The sequence below is a fragment of the Corvus kubaryi genome, unplaced genomic scaffold, assembly GCF_017639235.1.
Source record: "Corvus kubaryi isolate FWS band 111438036 unplaced genomic scaffold, C.kubaryi_AGA036_p1.0 64854, whole genome shotgun sequence".
Lineage (NCBI taxonomy): Eukaryota > Metazoa > Chordata > Aves > Passeriformes > Corvidae > Corvus > Corvus kubaryi.
In genome coordinates, this window is record NW_024581560.1 from 24236 (window position 1) to 49312 (window position 25077).

The 25077-nt window shown below is 38.3% G+C and overlaps 1 protein-coding gene across 5 annotated transcripts in view; it reads right to left on the reverse strand.

Moving 5' to 3' along the window:
- The window catches only part of LOC121672688 (glutamate receptor-interacting protein 1-like), a 175538-nt gene that overhangs the window by 24178 nt on the left and 126283 nt on the right, over positions 1–25077 (reverse strand). For 4 of the 5 annotated variants that reach the window (XM_042045431.1, XM_042045429.1, XM_042045430.1 and 1 more), the window contains 5 exons: positions 11534–11669; positions 10437–10582; positions 6839–6922; positions 5914–5989; positions 4420–4565 (listed from right to left, as the gene is read on the reverse strand). In XM_042045431.1, the coding sequence (XP_041901365.1) occupies positions 4420–4565; positions 5914–5989; positions 6839–6922; positions 10437–10582; positions 11534–11669 (588 nt within the window). Of the gene's footprint in view, positions 1–4419; positions 4566–5913; positions 5990–6838; positions 6923–10436; positions 10583–11533; positions 11670–13433; positions 13500–25077 lie in introns of those variants that run through there. The other variant, XM_042045432.1, reaches the window with a different exon arrangement.

The window sequence follows — 25077 nt, forward strand, 5'->3', positions numbered from 1 at the left end:
TGGGTGAACTTAAAGAGGTAAAAGTCTTGGATGAGGTTGTCTGAATCAATAATCCCCTTTCTAAAAAGTTCTATCGGTGTTAACATTTGAATTCAGAAAATTGAGGGCGTTGCTCTATTTAAAATTGAGTGGTTCTGTGTCAGGGTGACTCTGGTAGATTTGCAACAAAAACCAAGCTGTTTCCATTTCAAAGAGAGCACTTACAGGGTGCCACATTCTAGCAAATCTATTCTGGCTCAAGTAAGTGCAAGAACTGTTAAAGAAGCCAGAGAAACATATGGAATTTGAACATGCAATATGTTCCTTCACTCCTGAACACCACAGAGGGGTTTGAACTAACAAACACCCATTGAAGACATAAGAGAGAAAGACGTTGTGTCTCACAAGTGCAAACAACTAAAAAAAGCTACCTTTTGTGCCAAAGTTCTGGCAATAGCTGTTAGTTCTGTTTAACTACACTATCTTTGATTCAAAGACTACCCCAGCAGGAACATCAAGACTTAAAAAATAGGTTGCTCAAAAGATCATCAGCAGCCATTTATGAACTAGTTACATAAAAATGGCCAGAATTTAAACTCAAGGTAGCCAATCCCTTTGAACTTGTCTGATTGCTTCCTTGCAGAGAAAATATGAAGGTTACCCAAGCAGATGCAACCCCAATTATGGAGACAACACAGAGCCCCAGTGGCATCATGGCAGATCTTTGAAAACCTGAAGAGAAACTGCATCTCCTCAGCTTCAGTGTAATGATAAACTTTTATTTCTTGTTTCAGACAGGGTCACTGTGTTTGCTTGTAGCTTGTTATTAGTGTTGCATTCTAATTCCCACCCTCACTCTAACTCTAGCTGTGAGCAGTTAATTATGATACTTCACCTGAGCACTGCCTAGCAGCGAGAATTTCAGTCTCCCCAACCTGAATTTATAGCCTGGAATTAGTATTTTCTATTTGACTGCCACAGGAGAGGGTTCAGGTTGCAAAATTATCTTGACAGTGGCAGAAAGTCACTGCTAGTTACCACCTTGCCTCTACTTCTCCCCTTCCCCAAAATGAGGTCACAGGTGTAATCATAGGGCACAGAGAGCTGTACTATTCAGACCTCTCCTACCACTAGATGAAAATAGGTGATCCACATGACCAGAAAGGTTGGACACTTCAGGTGTAAGGATTACAGAGAAAAGTAATAAAGCCCACAAAGATCATGTTACTTCTATACAGTTTTGTGTAGAGCGAGTCCCCATACCCATGTCTTTCACAAACACCGAAGTGCTGCATTATTAAAGCATCACAAAATTAAAAAATGCATGTAGTTACCTCTAAAATCAACAAGAAAGGTAAGCAATCACAGTGCTTCAAGACTGGGGGATGTGTTTTGGAAAACAGAAAGACATTTGGAAGACTGCACCCTCTACAACTTCAAATGTAACTTTTATCCCATTATAAAATACTTTCTCAGAAATTAAGTTTTCCAATTTTCTTCAGGGATTATCTTGGTATTTTCCAACTCCTGCTATGTCAAACTCTCTTTGAAACTACACAGCAGTACACTCCACACACCAACCTGGAAATATTTTCAGCAGAGTTTTAAAAAAAAAAATCTCTTCCAAGAAGCTGAATTGACAAGTTCATTTCCTAGGACCCAGCTGAGCAGGAGTCTTCAGGATCTATTTAAGCAAGCACAGGTGTAACCGCAGAGAGTTCAACAGAAATAGCCACATCTCCTGCATTATATACACACTTGATTACCCTGCACAGAACCTCTTAATGCTTTTTCTACTCCAGTTTGTCTAGGTTCCAGAAACAATAAAATGAACAAGCTTCCCAAGTGACCTCTTGAAGACTTCAGCTGAAGGAACTAAACTTTGAGAAACACAGCACCTTTGAAACAGCTTATGCTTACAGGAGTAAGAAAAGTCAGTTACACACTACAGGAGTGTAGCTGAAAAATAGTTCAGGATTATTTTCTTCATCTAGTGAAACCATTTCAAAGCAAGTTCCAATTTCATGCTTTCAGAATGTATTTTATGGCTCTTTCCAGTTCTGGCCACACGCAATGCTACTTTACAGGATATAACCATTCACTAACAGGAGAGAAGGTATTAAAGCAAATAATGCTACAATTTTATCTCTAGGAGTAATATATTCTGCTGAAAGCTTATACTAGGAGGACCCTACAGAATACACTAGATGTCTATGTAACTTTTGGATTGTTTCTACCCCCTCCAAGCAGGCTAACCTACTAGTCTATTGTCAAGCATCAGTTATTGATAAGTCACCTTACCCAATGCTCTTCCTTTGTTCTAGCCAATTTTCAAATTCACATCAAACCTTAGATAGCATTACAAACAGTTTATGGGTAACACAAGAGTTGGGAAAAAGAGTAATACTTCTTAAATTTCTCTTCATGGCTCATATTCTCTCTTTCACACTACTCCCAACTTTGACTTTCCTGCTCTTGAGCAGAACTAAGAGAAGATTCAAATCAGCAAAGGTTTCCTGGGCCAGGATTCAATGGATTAGGATGAATGACTTTCAGCCTTCGCACCATGGTTGTAACCTAACTGAGCAAGAGAGCTTCCCAACCAAATCTTTTGTTCACACCACTGCTAAAATACTATGTAGGGCATGCAAATTGGAAAAAAATCAAAACCTACTGGGGGCTAGGTAATATCTAAAAAAATCACAATGCATTAGAAAGACAGTCTGCTGCTTCCCTCCTTATTTCTTATTGCAGCCTCTGCTGTACCACCATTCCATACGTTTTCCCAGTGTTTGATTCCATTTTCCTTCTTTCTTTCTGACTCCCCAAGTCTCAGGTTCTTCTACCTCCTTTAATTTCCGTTGGACAACACATTTATTGCCAGGAAGGCAGGAATGATAAAACCAGATTTGTTGCTGAGAACAAAAGAGAGTTTATTCAGAGAGAAAATGACATGAGAAAACACTGATTGCTAGGTGCTGCCTTTACAGTTACAAGCCTGAAATTTGCAGCTAAGTTCTGTATCCTCCTGAACTGAGCTCTGTCCAGATAACACTGAAAAGAAGGTTCCTGCCTTGAACAAGCTGCAATTTAGGACACAACAGAGTTTTTCATCATGTGGTCTCCTCCTTCCACAAACCTGCAAATCTAAAAGATCCTCAGTGAAATGGAGGCTGACTCTCCCCCTGGGGTATACAAGGAAATGGGGATGGGAGTTTTCTCTGAAATGAAAGTTCGCTGGGAACTTTGTCTAAAGCCAGGGGTTCATTTTAGAAAAAGTGGTGTAGAAAGAATATTGTTTTAACTGTGATGATAGACAGGGCTTGGTCACGCATCGTCTTTCGAAGAAAAGGAAGAAACAAATGAAAACACCTAAATTCTAGTTCTCCTCAGAAGCTAGAGCTCATCTGAGCTGTCTCCACCTTTCTGGACATGAACCTGCACAACTGTCCATCAGTCCTGCCAGACACTACACAAACCTGCCAGTTCAATTCTTGACAGTTAAGTAAACAGAGACATATATTGTAATAAAAAAAGATAAATCTGTGTCTCAGAGAAGAATAAAGAGGGCTGTTCCAGAATAAGCAAATATCTGACATTATTCTTTTCAGTATTAATTCTTTCCAAGGCTTCGAATTTTGACAGTGCTATTTCACAAATCCCTAGGAGGCTGCTTTACTGCTAGGCTAGAAACCTGACTGTGGAACCGAGCAGAAAAAGAAGCGAAAAATCCCCAGACAGACAAGAAATATTTCAGTCTGACTGGTGAGTATTTCTATTTCTTGCTGCTATGAATTTTCTGTATCTTGAAAAAATTGAGGGGATGTGACAGTTTCCAAAACAAATGGAAACAAGTCAATTTCAAATCTCTTGTTAAAAATCATCTGGTCTACTTGACTTCCCAAAACAACCTTCCATATTTTCAGTGAATTCAATCAAAGTTTGTATAACATGTAAGCTCATTTTTCATGCCATGATTTGCCACCTCTGTATTTCGTAACAAATTTTCTCTTCCGTATTCTTTTCTATGTGGAAGTCTTGTAACTTTTTAATTATGTCTTGTCCAACTAGCAGCACTGGCAAAAGGCAAAAGAATTCTTGTTAGATCAAGTATTCCCCTCTTTCATGTGACACAGAAATTATTACAGTTCATTAACCTTTATTATAAACTAGTCACTGGAAAAGTTACTTTGCTAGAATCCACACTATGGTTTCAGCCTATGAACCACGAAACGTCAGAATGCTAAATTACAGTAAAATACTGCTCACCTCCTTATGAACCCAAGATTAATGACACGATGCAGAAGGGAATAGCAGCGCTACCAGGAGCATAACAGGTCGTTCATGAAGAACAGGCAGCAAAACATCACAGATTACAGTGATGTAATGTACACAGATTACAGCCAGTATTACAGCCCCACTTCCTATCCCACAACCTACCCATCACTGAGACATCATATTCAACCAGCAGAGTCGCCTCCTGTCCGCATTGTTTGAGAATACTCATGGCTTCAGCATGTGTTGTTCCCAACAGTCGGATTCCATCAACACTCAGCAGCCTGTCCCCAGGTTTGATTGTGCCCTCTCTGAAGGGAGAATAAAGGAATGATCTTTGTTAGTGTAAGATAAATTGGAGATAATATCATTTTTATGCAAAGCGATTCTCTTGCACCTTCCCTGACATCCATCCCTCTTTCCTTAACATTTAACATTTACTTTGACAGTGAGAATGATCAGAGGGCGCAGTGGAAAGGAAATTGCTTTAATTGGAAAGTCAGTGACTGGAAAACAGCTTACCACACAGTGAAATAATCAAGCCACACTAAATTGCAACTAAGTATAGCTTCTGCTCAACATATGCTTTCTTTCTGCCTTATCCACACAACTCTTTTTTCATACATATATAATAAACACATCTTCCTCCAATATTTTCTTAAAAATAAACATAAGGTGCAAACACATGGGTGCCCAAACAGATTGCAAAATATGAATGCCCATTTATAGATTTTCTTTAAAAATATCTTTTCCTTGCATAATTCCATTTTTCCTTTCTTCCTACCTAGAAGTAATTCAGCTCTAAATCTAAAACACTGTCTCCTAGGCATATCTCATAACCTATTCAGAATTATAACAGAAAATGAAATACTAACACTGTCAGCTCAAGAATTGTGGAGAAAAACAAGGAAACCAGGGGATGAGGGAGAGAAGAAAGTGAGGGAACTAAAGAAATGCTCTCTTGAAACATTTTCTTCTCAGTTAATGTTTCCAAGGTCAAAAATGTCAGCATAGGCTACGGACATCAATCTGCTTTAAAGAAACTGCCCTTTCAGTTTGTCTAATGGTTTAAGGTCACAAATGCCATTTTTGAAAATACAGTTTGTACATAAAAATAAAGTGAATATTCTTTCTTTATATAAATACAAAATAGTATTATATACAAATATGGCCAAAACATGATTCTGTACTCAGAAGTTTTCTAGGTAAGGTTATGTGTGACCTCACATGCAGATATGTACAAACATCATAACAGAAGAATATAATACAACACTCAAACATGTGACAGTATAACTCTGAACCCCAAGAGAAAAAGATTGTGGTGTTAGAGTATAAAAAGCATAATTAAGAGCTACATCAGCTGTCTGAAGAATGCAAAAAAAATGTGCTCTGACCTACTGCAGGAATTTATCCCAATTATTTTAGGTGCAAGATTCTAAATTGAAGTTCACACGCACCATAACGTGCTGAGCCTCTGTGGTTGCCCATTACTATTGCTGCAGTTGTTACTTTTATTACAACAATTAAAGACAAACCCATGAATTTCAAAGGACTGTATTTAAGTACATATATTTCACTCAAAATCTTAACTTCTGTCCCAAATAATTCACCTTTCTCCATTTCTCTTTTACATGAACTCCAGAGAAAGATGAATTGTACCTGTCAGCAGGCCCTCCAGGTCTGACACATGTTATTACAACAGGACGAGATTTATTTCTGTCATCGTGTGCTCCACCTAGAAAGGAAAAAGTGAGAGAAAGTACACCTTCATTTTATGCTTTTTATGAAAGCTCATTTCCAAAAGGCAAGCCTACAGCTTGCAGCATGCACCTTTACAGATGGGCTAAAAAGGTAAAAAAAATGGCCAAGCCATTAATATGACCTTCCACTGAATTTTACGTTAAATAAAATCAACTTACTCTATGTATAGATGAATCTTTAAAAACATTTCTATGGAGGGATTCTTAATAAATGTTTATTTTTTCTTAGAACCTTTACTCCAAAAATGTGATCTCAGTGTGAACACTTATTGTTCTGCAATGTTTGAAGCACAGAGAAAAAAAACAATCTATACCTTATGTATACTCAGAATAACGAGTGGCCACTAAGAAATTTAAGTATTAAATAAAAAAGAGGTTTTTCCTTGAAGAAAATAATCATTCATCATTGGGGTATATTAATCAATAGCTGCATCTTCTGTTCTCCAGGTCAGTGAGAATGTTTTAGTTGTACAATTCAGACTACCAGCAGGATTAATCAGATTTCATGCCTAATAGATACAAATACTATATGTAAATTTTTTTTTAAGAGCTATGATCCTCCTGCTGATTTCAGTGGTAGCAGAATCTGGTCTTACGTGACCAGTTTGTCATGTTTCCTTGGCATAGTTGATTATTTAAGGTTCTTCCATAAACAAAAATTAGAGCAGCTCATCAAAGCAATACATGAGGGTATGGAAAATGTAACACATGGATTTTTACAAACTGTAAGGCATAAATCTTGACATATTTCTGAGTGCTATAAAAACTTATCACTTTTTTTTTTAAATAAGAAAATACAGAGTTCAAATTCAACAATAACTCACCTCTTATTACAAATCCAAAAGTGTTCCCCTCTTTATGTAAAGTAACTTCCACAGTTCTAAAGATGAGACCTGATCCTTGTACGGCTAAAAGAAAAAGAATCCAAACCTTAACTGTTATTGTTTTTCTAATTATACACACAGATTTACACCTTCTCCAATTTAAGATAGATATTGGGTCATACAATTGGAAAGACTCAATTACAGAACAGTCAGACTGAAGACCTGTAATTAAATAGAACTCATCCCCTTTTTGAGAGAATTTTGGGCCAGACATTTTGCAGAGTGACAATGGTCTGGGAAAAAGACATCGATGCATATAACAGGTGAGGAATTTGACTATTACTGTTTAAATTATGGTATAATTTTGCTTTTCTTATAGTTACAGAAGAGTGCTAGAAAATACGGAAATACACAGGGAGACAAAAATGACATGAAATTCTTAAGAGTACCTATCGAGCTTGTTTAGCTATGAATACATTTACTTTTGTCTCTTAGAGAGAAGACAATCAAGATTTTTGGGGTGTTTCTCTGATTTCAGGCTACTAGATTAAAATGCATAATGCGTTTTGTTATCATAAGGATTTTTTTTCTTTTTCAAAATGTAGCATGCTCCCTCAAAATTGGCAAGTTAGTAAAAAAGCTCTTTGGCTTCTAGTTGAGTCAGTATTTTCTCTGGAAGTACTAGAGAACTGGTGTACAGCTGGAGTAGGAGGTGAGAAGCTTAATGCACAGACCAATGCATTTGGGTGTGGTAATCCACTTTACAGAATTCGAAATCACTGCTGTTAAGAGGCCAGCAGACAGTCTACTATTAGCTTTTACAGGAAAAACTTCAGCAGGGTCTAAGAACTCTCTTTTCCAATGGGAAAAGGACTCTGTGCAAAATCACACACACTCACACTTCCCACCTTCCAGTCAAATACTGCAAACAGTACAAACACACATAAAATTTAAAAAAAATCAAAACCAAACCAATCCAGCTCTATAAAATATATGCTCCATGAGCGGCAGAACTAATGAAAACATGTGTCATTTAATGTTCCTGCCTGCAATAATCAGAGTTTCCCTGTCAGGATACCCAGAGGGGGCAATGGATGCCACAGGCTACCCTGCATGTGCTGCCAATCATGAAAGGCACCAGGAAGAGCAGAGCCCCCTCAGCGCTCTCTGCCTCTCTCTCTCTCTCAGGGCTCCCCTGCTCGCAACTCACTCAAGTGTTTACTTCTAGGAGATGTACTGTAATGTACTTTTTTGGGAGTTTTTCAGTCCCTATTAAAAAAGTTACTGAAGGGGACCAGGAGAACCACCCAATGAAACCACATAAATCTCACTTCCTTAGGAAAACAGGTGAAAGATGGCCCCCCAGAGCACTGCTCTGTGCTGTAGTAATTCCTGCTACAGCTTGAAGATGACAACTGTGTTACTGAGTCCATGTGGTTGTTCTCTTTTTAGTTAGAAACATTTTACTGACTAAAAAATATGAATTATGAGGAAGACAACTGCTGACTTCATTCCTATTGACAGAAAGTGGCCTTGTGTGTAGCTCATGATGAATCCACACTTCCTCATTTGTTTGGTGTGGCCTGTAACCTCCAAGGGGGGAGGTGAAACCAGCAGCTCAGCAGTGAGGAATGGCAGCAGCGTCCTTCCACTTGGGAACAGCCACTCAGGTGGCTGTCCTTGCACCCCAGCCCGCTGTGGCAAAGAACTCCTTAACCCTTACCCACAGCAAAAGGCAGACACGAGACAGGCACTGTTCACCTTCTAGTTTTAGACACTGAGGTGGCTCATGCTGAAAATAGCAGCTGGATGCTCCTGCTGTGAACACTTCAAACATGGAAGGAAGCACTAAGCAGAGTGGGATTACCAGTGCTCAGCCAAATTGAATCTGTCATTATTAAACAATTGACATTTTCCAGCTCTGAAACTATGATAGTCCTCTCTCTGAGGGAGCAAGCATGGGAACAACAGCAGAATTTCATTATGTAAGGGGCTGGGAAGGAAGTGCCAGGATTTCTCCATGACTTACTGGAAAACTTACGTGTATGACAAATGCAGTGTGTTTAGCTTGCTCACTGGTAGTTCATGGAAACAACTAGACTGCTAATTATCTCCAACTTTATTATCTATGCTTGTATGAAGAGGCTGGAAATTCCAAGGACTTAAAGAAAAAGTTACAAATGCTGCTGTAATTTAGCACGTGAAAATCCAGTCTCAGTGGACAAGAGTGGCACATATGCTAAAAGAGGATGAAAACAAAAGAAAGCCCAGTTGAATAAATGCAAAACAAATAATGCTGGTAAAACAATTACATCCGCAGCAAAGTAATGCTGAACTCAGCTGATTAATTCAGATACTGTGCTTCAGAATATGAAGTTCCTTCAGCACATGCAAACGCTAGTAGACACAGGACACTCAAAAATTTTCAACATGCTTGTCAGGAGGTCCTAAAAACAACCAAATATGTAACTAGACTAACCCCCAGCTGGTAGAAAGCAGTGGGGAAGTTCATCAGCTTCTGAGCACCAAGGACAGTGATGGATTTTTTTGGATTCTATTGCACGGAAACTTTAAGGAGACAAGAGCTTCCCAGTTGGCAGCTGAGATTTTTCTGGCCAAACACCAGAAAAGCACATCTTCTGCCCTCCAGTGAGCAGTATGAATGAACACACACTCTTTCAAGGGTGTGCCTGGTGCAGCCCCTCAGTGCCAGTCAGACACCTGACACTCCTTCACTTTAGGTCCCAGGTTTCCAACTCACTGTTCCTCTGGCTTCCACTTCATACCTGATAGACTTGATTCACACTGATCTTCTCCTACAGACACACTGTTACAGACACAAGCACAGACAGAGCAAAGGAGAGGCAAGGGAAACATTCAGTCGCACTCTGTAACTTTGATGTGAGCATAAACTCGTATTTTGAAGAAAATCCTGCTCAGTGAGAAGTCCTTGTTTCGGTCACACAATTCTTGCAAGTTCATGTATCCTCATGGCCTACCCCACTGTGTCTTTTGCTCTAGAAATGAAATTTTGCCTGAAAGTCGTGTCAGAAAAGACTGGAGAAGTCCCAAAGGATGTTCACCTGGGAGAGAGGGATGGTGTTGCAAGTGGAGAGAAAGAAGGAAAAAGCAGAGGCAGGACTAGCAAATACTCACTGGTCTCATCTCAGAAGATCTTTTGGTAAAGAGAAAGATTTGCTTGCCCTGGAATCTACTTAATCTAATTTCCAGTATTCAAAAGTGCAAAGAAGCAAACAAAAATCCCCAAAACAAAACCCAACCAAACAACCCAAACCAACCAAACAAAAAACAACCCTCACCCGCAGAAAACCACAAACCAACAAAAAGTGGAGATTGATAACTCTGCTCTGTTGTTTGTGGGATTCTGCTTCTAAAACATCTGAGAGCATCCCTCTGTAGTGCCAGTTCTTTTGCACTGCTTCAATGCTCTGTGATAAGCCACAGGAAAAAACAAAATTAAAAATAGAAAATTAAAAAACAACCACTACCAAAATGACTATCACCAACCATACCCATCTCACTGCTGACTACGTCTGCTGTTCTGCATAGGTTTTCAGTTTGCTCTGAAATTACTTACAGACTGGAGGCAGCTCATACTCCACTTCTAACACAACCCTTTCACCAACATTCTTGAGCAGGCTGATGATCTCATCATGGCGAAATTTGGTCAGGTTGATTCCATTCACAGATTTGATGTAGTCCCCTACATCCAGCTGGTCACTCCTAAGGAAAAGTATATATTCCTTTTGTGAAAGACAGATCTGCTGGACCAACCTAAATCCTTTAAACTACTGCTTAGTGATTGTAAGAAATATTTTTTCCATTAATCTAGATTAAGACGAGTTCATATTTCTAACAGAAAGTGGCATTTTAAGATCTAAATCTACTCTAGCTTGTTAAATATTAAAAAACATTGTTGCATTATTCATTTCTGAGGTACAAAACCAGCTGCACAATAAATGAGTTGGATGATTTGACTGGTTTGGGCATAGGATCTGGGAAGTCATCTTCTTCATGGCCCCATCCTTGTCTCTCTCTTTGGGAAATGTCCAAAACCAATTTTTTTTTTTTTTGGACATTGGTTGCATCCACAGCTAACATAACATCAACAGGAGATGGGCCGCAGCCCAAAAGCCTAAGTTCTGCTCAGTTACTTGGGATGATTTATCTCAACCCTCATCTTTTGACTTGTCTCACTCATGATTAACAGCTTTTTTTCTTTCCACTATAGTAGTAAGCAAGGTACCTATGACTTTAGAGTCTTTTTAATCTCAGAGCTATCTAATGAAGAGTTAAAAAAAAATTAAATTATGGCAGCACTCTCATTTGTTTTTCCATTTTGGTTTTTTTCCCCTCAGTATGTTATGCTACTTCACTCAAGTTTTTGTTCAAAGATAAAAAAATAGAGAAATAAAACATACAAAATTTAGAAAAAATCTCATGAGGATTATGACAACTTTCAAAGATCTCACTGGTATTTCTAGTTTTTATCAAAGTAGCCTTGAGCAAAAAGAAGGACCAGCTGTTGCCATTTCCCTCTGAGGTTCTCCAGTGTGACAGGCTGCCATTATAGATGCATCAGTCACATATTTTTTAGGTGACCTTTCTGATGCAGCACATATTTCTGAAACAATCACATCGTATAATGCATTTTGTAGCTTGAGATGTGGTTACCTAGCAGCGATTCCTCCTTGACGAAGGTTAGATACTCTTGGTTTCCCATCCTTGTCGATACCACCCGATACTGTGAGCCCTAGGGTGGTGCCTTCTTTTTTCATTAATTCAACTATTGTTGAGCCCTTGAATTCCTCTGTTGAAAGAAAATTATTCACATTATTAAAATTTAAGTAGTAACACAGATGTTGCCTTTCTAGTATATAACCTTTTTCCCAAGAAAATCACTTTGTGTTAATAAGAAATAACATGTACATCTGGAGGTTTTTTATGTTGCAATTCACAAGTTCTGTCCACAAGGCTCTGCATATAGATAAATCTTGAGCCATATGTTCTGTAAAAGGTTATTAAAAACTACACCAATGTGCTAGTATACTATACAGAGCCCATAAATATGAAGTCTGGGAACACTTATAACTAAAGGTACTTGTTTCACATTTTAAAAAAGCTGTCTTTTCTCATTTTCTGCTCTCTCCCTCTGACCTCTGTGTTTTATAATGCAGTTCAACTGATTAAATAGAAGGCTAAAACACACAATGATAGAACAGAACTATAATTTTAGGTTCAGACTCACTTTGAGGCCACTATCAGAAGTCAGTGTTAATAGAAACAATTGAACATAACAAGAATGCAGACAGAGATACATCAGATCTTAACAGTTTTATTCCTTATTCTTACATAAATATAGTTCCACTGCAACTCTCTGCAATCTCTGTGGAACAGGTATAAAGTAAGTGAAGGGCTTTCATAGTCATTAAGTGTTAATAAAATTTCCCTCACATGCTAAAACACCCTCTCTTCTGCAGTTTTGCCATTCTTGGAAAATGGTAAGTTAATTCCACAGACCTCAACAAAGGCAGGTCACATGCAACAAAAAGCCTGAAACTTTCAGAAAGAGATATCCTTATTGCACATGGGTGGACAAGGTAATCTACGTATGCATAGTTTCAGCAGGACTGCAACTCTCTGGAAAGCCACATGTCCACTGTTTCCAGTCAGGGAAGATCTAGTAAAACCACCAGCTGCCCAGGTATTCTGGAAAGATACATGAAATCCTAAAGATCCACTAAAATCCTGGAAGGATCATCCATCTCAGGACCATCCTTTTCAGTACTAATGTGCAGCTTTTAGGTGAATTGATCAGATACAAACATCATATATGCACTGCAAACAAACAGTATGTCTGCACTGCACTAGCAAGTTTGCTGTTGCAGCATGAGATGTAAAGATGAAAAGCCACCCAAAAACCAAGCAAGGTCCTTGTATATATTCAAATGTTCACCAGTAATTGTAGAGGTAGCACTATATAAAAAGCAACAAGACTCTATCAAGGTCATTCCACATGACTGAGGAGATGATTTAATACATTTCACCTTATGATGAAGAACTGCTGCCCTGAACTGCCAAGAATTGCCAAGCCACCACCACTACCTCTGTATTTGAGGAAATGGTGGCAGACAGAGGAAATCACTCAGAAGAGACTCCAGTCCTGGTGCACAGGCCTGCAATCGCTGGTAGTACTTCTAATAGGAATCTTTTTCTGAGGTGGCATCATCCTCTGCTCCTGTGCTCTTTCCAAGGTGGCTGACGGGCTCTTCTATCTATTCTAGCTGATGACAACCTCACTTCAGTTATTCACATTTTTACCATTATATAGCACAACTTATATGCCTGGACAAGAATTCTTCTATGCTTATAAAGCTTCTACTACAACAAAATTCTGCAATGCATTCAGCAGCACAGGTTGTCAGAAACAGACAATAGCATAGCTAACCGGTGCATTCTCCAACTTGGCTGACACCAAAACCACCATTTGGTACCATCTGGAAGCTGCTGAGCTTCCATAATGTTTGCTCACATCTGGCCTTTTTGACAGTTCAGAAAGAACAGATGTGATTACCTGCTTCTGAACATGTAGACATGGTGCATAGCTGTAGAGATGCTGTGGACCAAAATGCTGCTTTCAGTTTTATAAAAACCTGTAAGTATTCATAATGAATACAAGAGTTAACCACGGTACTTACTGCAACTAAAAATACTGTACTTTTGCACCCAGGATGCAACCTCAGGTGCTCTGCCAGTGTGTGACACATGTTTATTCAGGGTTTACTCAACCATGACATCAGAAGTCAAAGAAAATTACCCTCTCTTCCCTCCTCCCAAACTGAATCCTTCCTTTTTAATTCTCAGTAGTACAATCTGGCTTTCAGGAACTATCTAAGATTTATTTTTTTAAACAAATACTTTGTCATAATGCATATACAGGACATAAAGAATGCATTGCACTGCAATGCAATGCCTAATCTTTTGCCATAGCATAATACTGTCGTGTTTTGATCTTTTGCATAGGTTACATGACTCTGCAATCCAATGCTGGGCAATACTCTGCTGCCTGAAGTGCCATGTGGAACAGGTGATCCAAGCAGTATTTTAAGCAGGCTAACAATTACACAATTCCCTTCAGCTACTGGGATGGAAAAGTGATGACCAGGCTCGTTCCTTCTCACCATCTAGTATGACAAATTTCTGTTTACTTCTGCCAAACAATGACTTCTAGACACTCTTCCTTGGTAGGCAGGAGGGAGGGATGCACCAGCACTGTAAGGGAGGGGTGGTGTGAAGTGCTCATTGCACACTGACAGATAAGGTCATCTAGGCATGCACAACAGTTTCATTAGGTTCGCTGCTCTGAAGGATTTTGTAGCTTTTGTTGTACATAATCGTATCAGGAAGAAATTAAACTACCTAAGCTGGTTTTGCTTATAAGAGACTGTTATCCCTAGAAGTGCTCTGAACCAGGCCCATTTGATACCCCCATCATTCTGTTTTTCATCTTTGCTTTCTTAAATTGCACATGATTACTGTTCCGATAATGCTATATATGACATGCTTACTCATCTGTATTGCTTTGGCGTTATTATTACAGACTAATCCCACTGGAGTATTACTGAAATGCCCAATATCAGAACAACCCTGGGACTTCATTTCCAATCCAACCGCATCTGTATGTGCTATTCCCCAACTAATGCAAGGTCAGTCTCTATTTCCTAGTTAAGAGAATGCTATGTTACAATTTGAGGGTAAAAAAGCAAACTACTTCATGTATCACCTCACTCATAATTCATTACTTATGCCAACCAGCAAACTCCTAATTAGTTAGAAGTCTCTGGAGTCTGTTCTTTCCTACATGTACTCCCACACTGCTAATAATATTAGCATAGCCAGCATCAGAAGGGAAAGCACAGAAGTTATTTCCAAACATTTTATGAATCCACCCTGGGATTTGCCTTCCCTCAGCCTATGAAGGGTCTTGGCACTGCCTCAGGACTTCCATTGCTTCCTGCTGTTGCAGGGACAATCCCAGGTACATGCCTGTCCATGCTGCACCAGCCACCCTACACTTTCTTGGCATCCACCTACCTCTGGTATGAGGTTCAGGAATCGCGCTGAATCTTGGAGATACTCGGCAAGGGGAGCACAAATATGCACACTTGTACACACAGACAGACATGAGATGAAAAAGAAAGGTCTCTGCTCCAAAGAGCTTCCTCTAGATCTCCAGTTCTGTAAGGAGGATACACAGCAGCTGAATTCTAAAGAAAACATTACAGTGCTGCTGTTTTCTAAATTCCTGGTCTGGATGCTTCTCTCAGGCTTGCTGCTGCAATATCATGACTGCATGTGCCTGACTGGCAGCTGGGTCAGCTGGTGCATTAACACTATGATCTGCCCTGCAGCCTGGAAGACTACAGGGATACTCAATGTAGCACAAGAAAGCTTCAAAAATAAGCAGATACTCAAAAGACTGGGTAAATCTTACTGTGAGAAGATGAATACATGGAACAACTTGCAGGTAGGTAAAGACAAAGAAATACCATGATTAATTTTTCTTCAAGAATAATAGCAACATAGTATTTTATATGTGAGCAGACTTTTTGTCATTTTCTACTTTTTAGTGTATGTAAATAATATCTTTCAATGAATAGATAGCATTGAAAATAAATTCTCATGAGACTTAAGGACCTGGAATATATTCACTTCATCAAAAAGAAAAGTGAATACTAGATGACAGAAAAGATTTTTTCACAGAAAAATATTTGAAAACTGAGAGAACTCTCAGTCAAAAGTTTTATCATTTATTTTCTATATTACTATAATTTTATATCTTAGTGTACACATTAAAGTAAAACTCAAAAATATTTGCCTTCATATTCAGATATTGAAATGTGAAAATTTCATTTTAAAACCCCAAAAATGTCTAAAATCTACACAATCAGTTCAAGTGCTTGCTTCTATTCTCCACCTAGTGAATGTGTTAAGTGCAGCTGGAACAGGGCATAAATGGAACTGGACCTAAAAGTAAAAAAAAAAAAACAAAAAACTGCTGTTATTGACATTTTCCTACCAAAACCACATATAATTAATAAGTAATTGGTAAGTTTGCTGAAAATATAGTGAATGCTGTCCTTGAATGGATTTTCTCTTGTATGTCAGCAGAAATTCTGCAGAGAAAACACTTTGCTTTACATCCCACTTGGCATCTCACGGCTTAGTAAGAAATCACATAAAGTCAATTCTTAGGGAAAAGACAGCAGTTTGTTATACTGGAGACATCACATTTACTCAGTGTTTCAAGTCCTGTGATACATGTTTCAAGTCCTGTGGGTACATGTATTTCTCTTAGTGTAACAAGAGGAATGTCAAGAGATGATGAACAGTCCATTCCTTGTTGCCCTTTTCCTGACTGGCTGTCACTAACTTTTAAACATCTAAATTTCTATCAAAAACAAGCAAACAAAAGCACATCAGTGAAGAGAGTCCGAAGACATGAAGCTGGTCACAGCCTGCTCTGTGGCCTCCCCTCCAGCCTGTGGAGAGACAATCCCCAAACCAGTCCTAGTTCAGAACCCAGCAACCCCCAGTGGAAGACAAACTGGTATGAGGTGCAGCAGAGCACATCTGTACGGCACAACAGACCACAGTTACCAACAAGACTGTAAATTTAAAACACTGCCAATGCAGGCTGCCTTGGGTCAGAAGCCAAGTTAATCTATATAAATGTACAGGTGAAATGTTGTGCCATTTTTAGTGAAAGCAAAGGAGATAGGTAAGGCTAAGACACTTGCAAAAAACTGTCTAAAACAGATCCAGTTTATACCAACAGCTGTTCTGGTTGTGAACAGGGCATTAGATGATCTCCTTTTTACCTTTTTCTTTTTTTTTTTTTTTTCAGCTATAAGAGCATCTACAAGATGACTTTGCCATTGCAAAAATATTACCTAAAAACCAAATACCTTTCACCAGTGCTTATAGACTAGAAAAAGTCTGCCTAGCATGACACAGAAAAGGAAATAAGGATATTTTATGATCCATCACAAGCAGTGATATCCAGGACATGATCACTTAACTCACTGAAAACACCAGGCCTGCACAACACAGCAGCAAAGTTCACACCTGGGTTCATTGGTTGCCTGTCTAAAATGAGCTTAGCTCTTGTGCTATTTGGTTTTGGGTACATTTTTCATATTCACAGAATCCTTGGCAGCCAACACTCCCTAAATCCCAGTTGAGACATTCAGCAAATGTGGTCTTCAATTTAACCACAAATGTAAGCCTCATATTTGAAATTCTGTTTCTAACAAAAGTACCAGAATTCAATATAAATATCCCAAGCCTGAAATCAAATAACCACCAGAAAGCCAGTTGCAGGCAAAAAAAGGCTCTTAATTCTTAATTAAAGAACCTCACCAATTTCTTAGCAGAGGAGTATTGGAAGAAACACCTGATATATGACACAGTTATCAATGCACACTACAGTAACTTCAGTAATTACATTTCAGGAGTGAACAATGACTGGAGTAAACCATTATTACCTTCCCAGGGCTTAACATTTGCATTCCACAGCCTACAGTGCAGTCCTAGTGCTTCTGGGACTGGCAGCAGCACGGCCGTGCTACCAAGGGCACATGCTCAAGGTAGAACATCCTGCTTGTGTCTGAATCCACTCCTTGTAGACAGGAGCAGTACAGAACATTTGCAGAAAATTAAAAAAAAGTGTGGCATGGTGCAAAATCAGTTTTCACATTAAAGCAACCTCACATAGAAAAGAGAAGAATGACCTCTGTAAAGTCAACTTACAAGGGATGGCTTCACATGAGGATGCAGACAAAGGCTGCTTTGAACTTAGAGGGAAAAGTATAAGAGGCAGAGAGGTTTCTCCAGGCAAACTGTGGCAGATATGCACAGATATAAAACAGGAGATGGATGGCCACATGTCTAGATGCTTTTTCAAGCCAGACAAGTGCTGGTGAGGGAACAACAGGCTTTTGGGTCCTCTGGACAGTCCTGCTGGCAAAAATACCACAATGAAAGCGGTTTTGAGCGTGTTTTTTTGTTTTGTTCTCTTGTATTGAATTGTACAATAATGCCAGAAAACAAACCAAGAACAGATGTTAATACTCCACATCCTCCCAAATATACCAAGTACTATCAGCCTAAAATTATTCACGACATTGACAGATACTGTGCAAAGAGATCAACTTCAGTTATCTCAATACAGATGATGGCATCTGATTCTTCTAAGAGCTGAGGCTATTACGAATTTTTGTCAGTGAACACTTCTGAATTCTTTTTCTGTACTGTTTTTTGCTCTACATCAAGGACTGGAAATATCAGGCTAAACACAATCATTCTCTATTTATAATCCCTGAGCAGAGAAATTCAATTAGAGGAAAAACTATTTAAAAAATTATAAACCATTAAAACATTTGGCTTCAGTAAATTTGAATACTTTAATATATTACTGTAAGAATATCCAGATTTAGTTAAATCACAACAACAAAACCTTTTCTTTTCTTGTATTATTACCTACAAAAAAGATACTTTTATCCCTGACATGCCACCTTGCAGCATTGCAAACTACAAACTTGTTCAGTGATGTACTCAGTGAAAACACGTTTATTCCTTAAGCTAGCTGGGAAGTTCTAGTGTTTTAATCGATGGCTTTTTTTGAGAGCATATCTACACTATGCATTGATCACTACCCGCATGCTTGAAAATTTGCAACCATCAACTTCCTTATCTTCAGATGAGGACCAGTTCCACCTTGAGGCACTTGCCTTAATAACGTTCAAGCATTTTTTTGCTTCCTCACTATCTATGATGGCAGTCAAATTCCTGAACATCTGTTGGGTCCAGAGCAGCTCACTAAACTGTCAAGGTGGAGCTTTCTGAAGCAAAGACATTGGAAGGTAAAAACAAGCACAGTGATGAATGACTTGATGGTCTCAACCTTCACCTTTTCAGCAGACATGGCAGGGCTTTCCAGAGCTCGAACTTCCTTGCTTCCACACCATATCACTGTTGGCTTCTGTGGAGTATAAGTAGCAGAAGGTACTTTGGAGCTGAAAGTTATACCCTTAGTTATCTCAAATTTGTACCTCCCACATGAAACAAGTACCTCCTTTTGAAAATTTTGATCATGCGATAAGCAACAGAATCTTAAACTCAAGAATGACTTGTGCATTGGAAGTGCTACCCTGAACTCCTCTGCATGTCTCTGTTGACACCATTGATGAAGAGAGGACTGAGCTCCATGACATTAGTCTTTTCTATGTTTCTGTCTGAATGGGATAAAGGCTTCATTAACCCTCCTCCTTCGCTAGTAGAAATTGTACTGTGCAGAACAGCACAGAACTTTGACACTAATTTAGATTTATAAAACTTTTTCCCATAATTCTGATTAATTCACCTCCAACTTCCTCTTAATTTCTTTTTAACAGGAAATTAACACCAAGAGAACTCTTGATAATTTGTGTTGCTTTGCACTGATGTGTCACTACTTACAAAAACACAGCCTGACTGTAGCAGTTTCTCTGCTTTCTACAGTTACCAAAAGGGATCAGGCAGGATTGATTACAGGATTGATTGCATTTGTACATTTCAAGGCAGGAAGGAACCACTGAAAACAATTCTCTCACTCATCTCCTGAGCAACACAAGCAGAGAAACTTGATATGGCAGTATCTCCACCTACAGATCACCTTTTAGAAAGATATCCAGGCTTTGAAAGCATCACATGATGGAAAATCTGCTACATGTGTAGGCAATGTCTATCTGAACTGGGAGTAGACAAGCCTTCAAGACCAAGATCTCATTGTAGTACCACTATTACACTCAGGATGTCCCTGCAGATACAGAACTGTAACCTCTGATCAAATCACTTCTTAGTCTTCTTTCCCTTTTAGATTAAGAACTGTCTGAACTGCTTAGGTTTATATTTAAGACATCTTTTGCAACAATGTTTTAACATCCTACAGCTACAGGTAAATTTTAGCAATAGTGTCAGTAAATCACATTTCTCCATTTGAGCTGTCATTTATTTTTCCTACCATACCTTGCACTGCCTGTCATGATCTACAGTTGCTATATAATTTAACACTTTAGTTAACACAAGACAGCGGTTTTCCCTTTTTATGACATGGAGCTCCAATCACTAGTGTCATGGCAAAACCGAAGCAGCAAGGATTAGAAAAGGATATAGTAATGATGTCACTCCTTTTCAGATGAACTATTCAAATAGCAGGTAGTGAATTTTCAAATATTTGAAATTGGGAGGAATGGGCCTGCAGAACTTTTCCTAGTGCTTGGATTAAGGAACAGATATTTAAGTTTTTAGGGGTCATATATGTCTTTGTTCATAGAACAGACACAGCTGAATGATACGCACACCCTATCTTTCGCCTTGGTAGTACTGAGGGAGACTCAGCATGACGAAAGGGTTTATTGAAGTCTCTGTGCAGAAGATTAGGCTATCCTTGAAAAGATGAGACACGGATGAGAAAAATGAGAAATATGGAAAACGGGAGTGAATGCTTCCTACACATTTTACCTTTTGTCCTTTGTGCTCAGTGACCACTGATATCTTTATGGTTTGCTTACTCTTCACCTTTGTGGAAAACCCCAACCCAGAAATGCTGACCTCTGGAAGACGGTAGTCCAAAAGCAGGCTGAATGAATACATCACTACAAATGGCTGAAAAAGCGATCTGTCAATGACTCATTCTTTTTGTATACTTCAATCTGATATAAAAGTGAAGTTCCAAGGATGGCTTAAGGGGTGATTGAATATGCAACCTGACAAATAGGATACACTGGTATTTTACTAGGTTTCTATAGTAAAAGAAAAAAAGGTGCCTGTCACAAAAGGATCATTAACTTACTCAATATTCAAGATGAAGAAAAAATACAGTTAGAGCGGTTAAAGAACTGCAAATAAGCTACTGGCTTATATTAAAATTTACCAAAGCACAGACATAGTGATGATTTTAGCTATCAATAAACATTTAAAATTCACGAGAATTTACTATTCCTGTAAAGTAAGAGTTGCCAACATGGCGGGGGGGGGAAGGGAAAAAAAGAAAAGGAATAATTCAGGCATTTCCTGGCTGCTAACCTGTGCTCTGGAACTCTCTAATCAATCTCTGTACTTATTCCCTGAAGTTTAATGTATGCATAATGAACTAATGGCAAAGAGGAATGAAGAAAGATGCCTTCATTTGCATGAACTAGCTTATTAGACAGTCAAGCTCGCTGAACAAATCACTGCAGCGAAACAGCAAAATACCTCGCTGCAAGAATCTGCCTATGTGATTTCTTTTTTCACCTAAGTTGTCACCATATCCCATTGAATTAGCACAGAAACTGAGATGGCATCATATTAGCACGTAGTGACATTGCACATATTAGCCCATGAGACAATAGGAACATTTCACATCTTCAGGTCACTTCAAGAAGGTGTTTGTAGGTCTTTGCAAAAATCTAAATGTGATATCAACATAAGAGGCTTACACTATCCCAGAGCAGCCTCATTATTATATGTGACAGGAAAAAAAGACTTTGCTCTGTCAAACTCCAAAATATGACGTAAGTTTCACAGTAAAGTTTTTGGCTTTTCTTTCAACATTTATTCTTATCCTTCCAGAAACTTCCGGTGAAAAGGAACAAAGATTACACCTACCCTCCTCTCCAAAAACATTAAGACATATTAACTGTATATTCTGGTTCACCTCTACTTCAAAAACACATCTTGTCTGTTGGGTCTGTTGTGAAGTCCTTCTCCTCTTTCGGAGACCAAGAGGTTAAAACAGACAGGAAAATGTTTATATGAGTTGAAGAAATAGCTATAATCTTCCAATAGAATGAAACAGATAAAGATTCAGCTAAACAGTACTACCTGGAGGCTTTGATGACATCTTTCATTCCAAGCACAGTGCAATGTACAGAATCTCAACAAAGATGCAAATGGAGAAACTGCTAACACAACTCAAAACACACTTGTTGAAAAAATACTTATTTTAAAGTAAGACTGTCTGTGAAAACGAGCTGTCACTTAATAAAGGCTGTTCTTAAACAGAAGGGAACTGCAGCATGTGAGCACTTCTTCAGGTTGCTGACTCCATGCAAACAATTCACAAGATGTGTTTGTCTCTCTTTTTTTCTCCTCTGCTGTTAAAGGATATACTGCCAGCATTTTAAAAGGAAGTATTTAAATTTAGAATTATTTTAAGTTTACAAAAATCAGTTAAGGAACCTACCAGGCCTTTCTCAATACAGAGGCTTCAGAGCAGAGATCTTCTGCTACCTTTTACAGTAAAATTTGTTAACCAGAACTAGAGGAAAAGTTATGGAAAAACTGTATTTTAATATTTCATATGGTTCCAGGTTGCTGTAAAACTTCTCTAAGTTACACAAACAAGTGCATTCTGAAACTTTTTTCTTCTCCAGATAAAATGTGTGGTGTTTTTGAAATAAAACAAACTTCTGCTCCCTGTGGTCTTACCAAATGTCAGTTAGAGAGTCTTTGCTCCAGTTTTTCTTTCCCTTCTTGATTTACCAAAGGCTGTAACAGGTCTGTACATTTGTATTTTCCTCAGTGAAGACCCACAGCTTATGATGGAGATAGAGATACAAGCCTAATGTTAGCTGCTACAATCTCGTAAGACTGTTTGGTACAGATTTGAGTTTATAAGGCTTAATTTTAAGTATACGTGAATTAGAAAAATACAAGATGATGCCCTGACATCATCTGATTCCCATGTTTTGACTACTGGTCACTGATATTTTTGTAGGGTAGTAGATATATTAAAATATGCAGCGGATCAGCATATAAAATGTTCTAGTCTCTACTCCAATTTTGTACATAGGGAAAACTGGGACTATAAAATGTATTTACAACTTGTCAAAAATACTCTGATTTTCCCAATACCCTTAACTCAGTCCATGAAAAGCATATCTTACCATACATTATAATCATATCCAGCTATCATCCTCACTGGCTAGCACTTAAGCTAGACTGACAAAACAGCTTACCTATTATTTTCTGTGGTGTGTGATTAAGTACGTCAAGCTCCATGATTGGATAGATGTTCTCATCCACTATATGCTCTCTGTTGCACCACTACCTTTTGTTAGTGGCTAAGGAAAAAGCTCTTGGCTTTTAGTGGCCTCATAGCAGTTACGTACCGTCCTTATCATAAAACTGCAGAAGTTCCTTACTAGGTATCTGGGTTTGTAGCTACAAGTTTGTAATGACTTTAAAACATATTTGTTAAACTTTCAATTCCAGAACTAAATCTGAAATCTTTCTGAAAGAGCACACTTTTATTCCCATGTGAATATGTTAAATACAAGTTATTTAGAAATTACTAATTGTACGGGAGCATTTTCATTCTTGATAGATTTGGTCCGTTTTGTTGCAGACTTGGTATAATGGCATGATTTCCCTGTATGACCTCTATCAATTTTTACTTCTCACTTTCCTTTACAGAAGCAATATTTTGGGGTTCAATAGTCACACTGTGTTACCAGCTATGATCACTCATTGTTCGGCAGTGATATCTAAAATTCAGCTCTAACCCGTGACTCATTTTTCTATGACATTGGGTCTTTAGTATCTCAAAGGTCAATGCTCATTTTCTGTATCATTTATCCAACAAGTATTCAGGGTCACAGTGTCATCTAATATGGGAAGAAGATCTTGGCAGAACCGAGTCTCACAGTTAACTACTAAGCTGGGCTCGTTTTGCTTCACCAATAAAATCAATTAGCATTAAAGACTGGCATTTGTTCCTACTTGGATTGATATTCACAGTGTCCTTCTGCCAATGTTTTCTGTGAATAAGAGCAATGAAATCTCCTGATTTTGGCCTTGTTGCTATTTTCCCCCATTAAAATACTCCTTGTTTTGCTTTCTTGTACTATTTTCAGGTTGGTAATAAGGGAGACTTTACTGAAGAGCAGTCTTTATGTGTCTAAGCACATAACATTAGTAGATTCTCCAAACCACACAGACAGACAGACAGACATCTGCAATTTGGACAAGGACAATAATAAAAAAAGATAAATATCTGCATTCTCCTAGCCTGCGTATCACCTATGAAGTTAAAAAAGTACCTTATTCTACCAGTGTAAGAGATGTGAATGGATGTGTGCACCTCTACATAAAATCCCCAACACATGCACAGTAAATTAATTATGAAATTAAAATTGCCAGAAAGTTATTTGGGAGCCCTCCCAGGTGATCAAACCTCTCACTGGCCAGAATAATTAATACAAACCACGAATATATAAAGAAGACAGTTTAACACAGCAGTACTTAGTACACCTTTGTACTAGTGAAGTAGTAACTGTCACTCAGATGCTTTATCTCCTTCTTTTGACACAATTCCCCAAGATTATTAGTAACAAAAAAGAGGGCAGAAAAGTCATGGCAGAGTTTTCACAACAGTTAAAGAAAAATGCCTGGGAGCAAAGACCCCCAAAGCACAAGCTGATTACTTTAACAAAGGGAAGATTAAATGGTAATTTCATAGTGAAGCGACTAAAAAGGATGAAGCGAATTTTGATGGAAAACAACTCTTCCTTACAATTGAGGTGAAGTTAAAGCTGCACATACTCAAACTAAAAATAAATGCAGAGAGTCTAACCACAAAAGGTTGTGATGGGTTTTGTATCACTGGCAACCATAAATTGAATATCCTTCTAAAATATAATTCAAATAAAAGTTGAGATACAAATAAATTCCAGGAAGTTGTATGTTTAGTTTAGACAGTCACAAATACCTCTCTTGGTCCCATAAATTCACAATAAATACATCAAAACTTGAACAGACAAGCTCTTTGTTCTACCACTGCACTTTTAAATAGCAAGGAAACAAAAGCTAGTTTGCACTGATGCTATGATAAACTTCTGGTCTACCAGATCCTACACAAACCAAACCACTTGTTTTACTCTACTGCCACTACGAGGCATGCCATCATATCTCTGTCTGCCCCACGTACCACAGATGTGGTGAGGAAGGCACATGAGCACCAGAATCTCTTTTCCTCTTTTGATTGTAAGAAATGAATAGAAAGCATGAAAATGCTATAAAGCAAACAAGCAAAGAAACAACCTTTTCTCCATCCATACAAAATACTTTGAGCCATTTCATATTGGCAAAATGGACATACAATTTTATAACAACAACAAAAAAAATTAAGATTT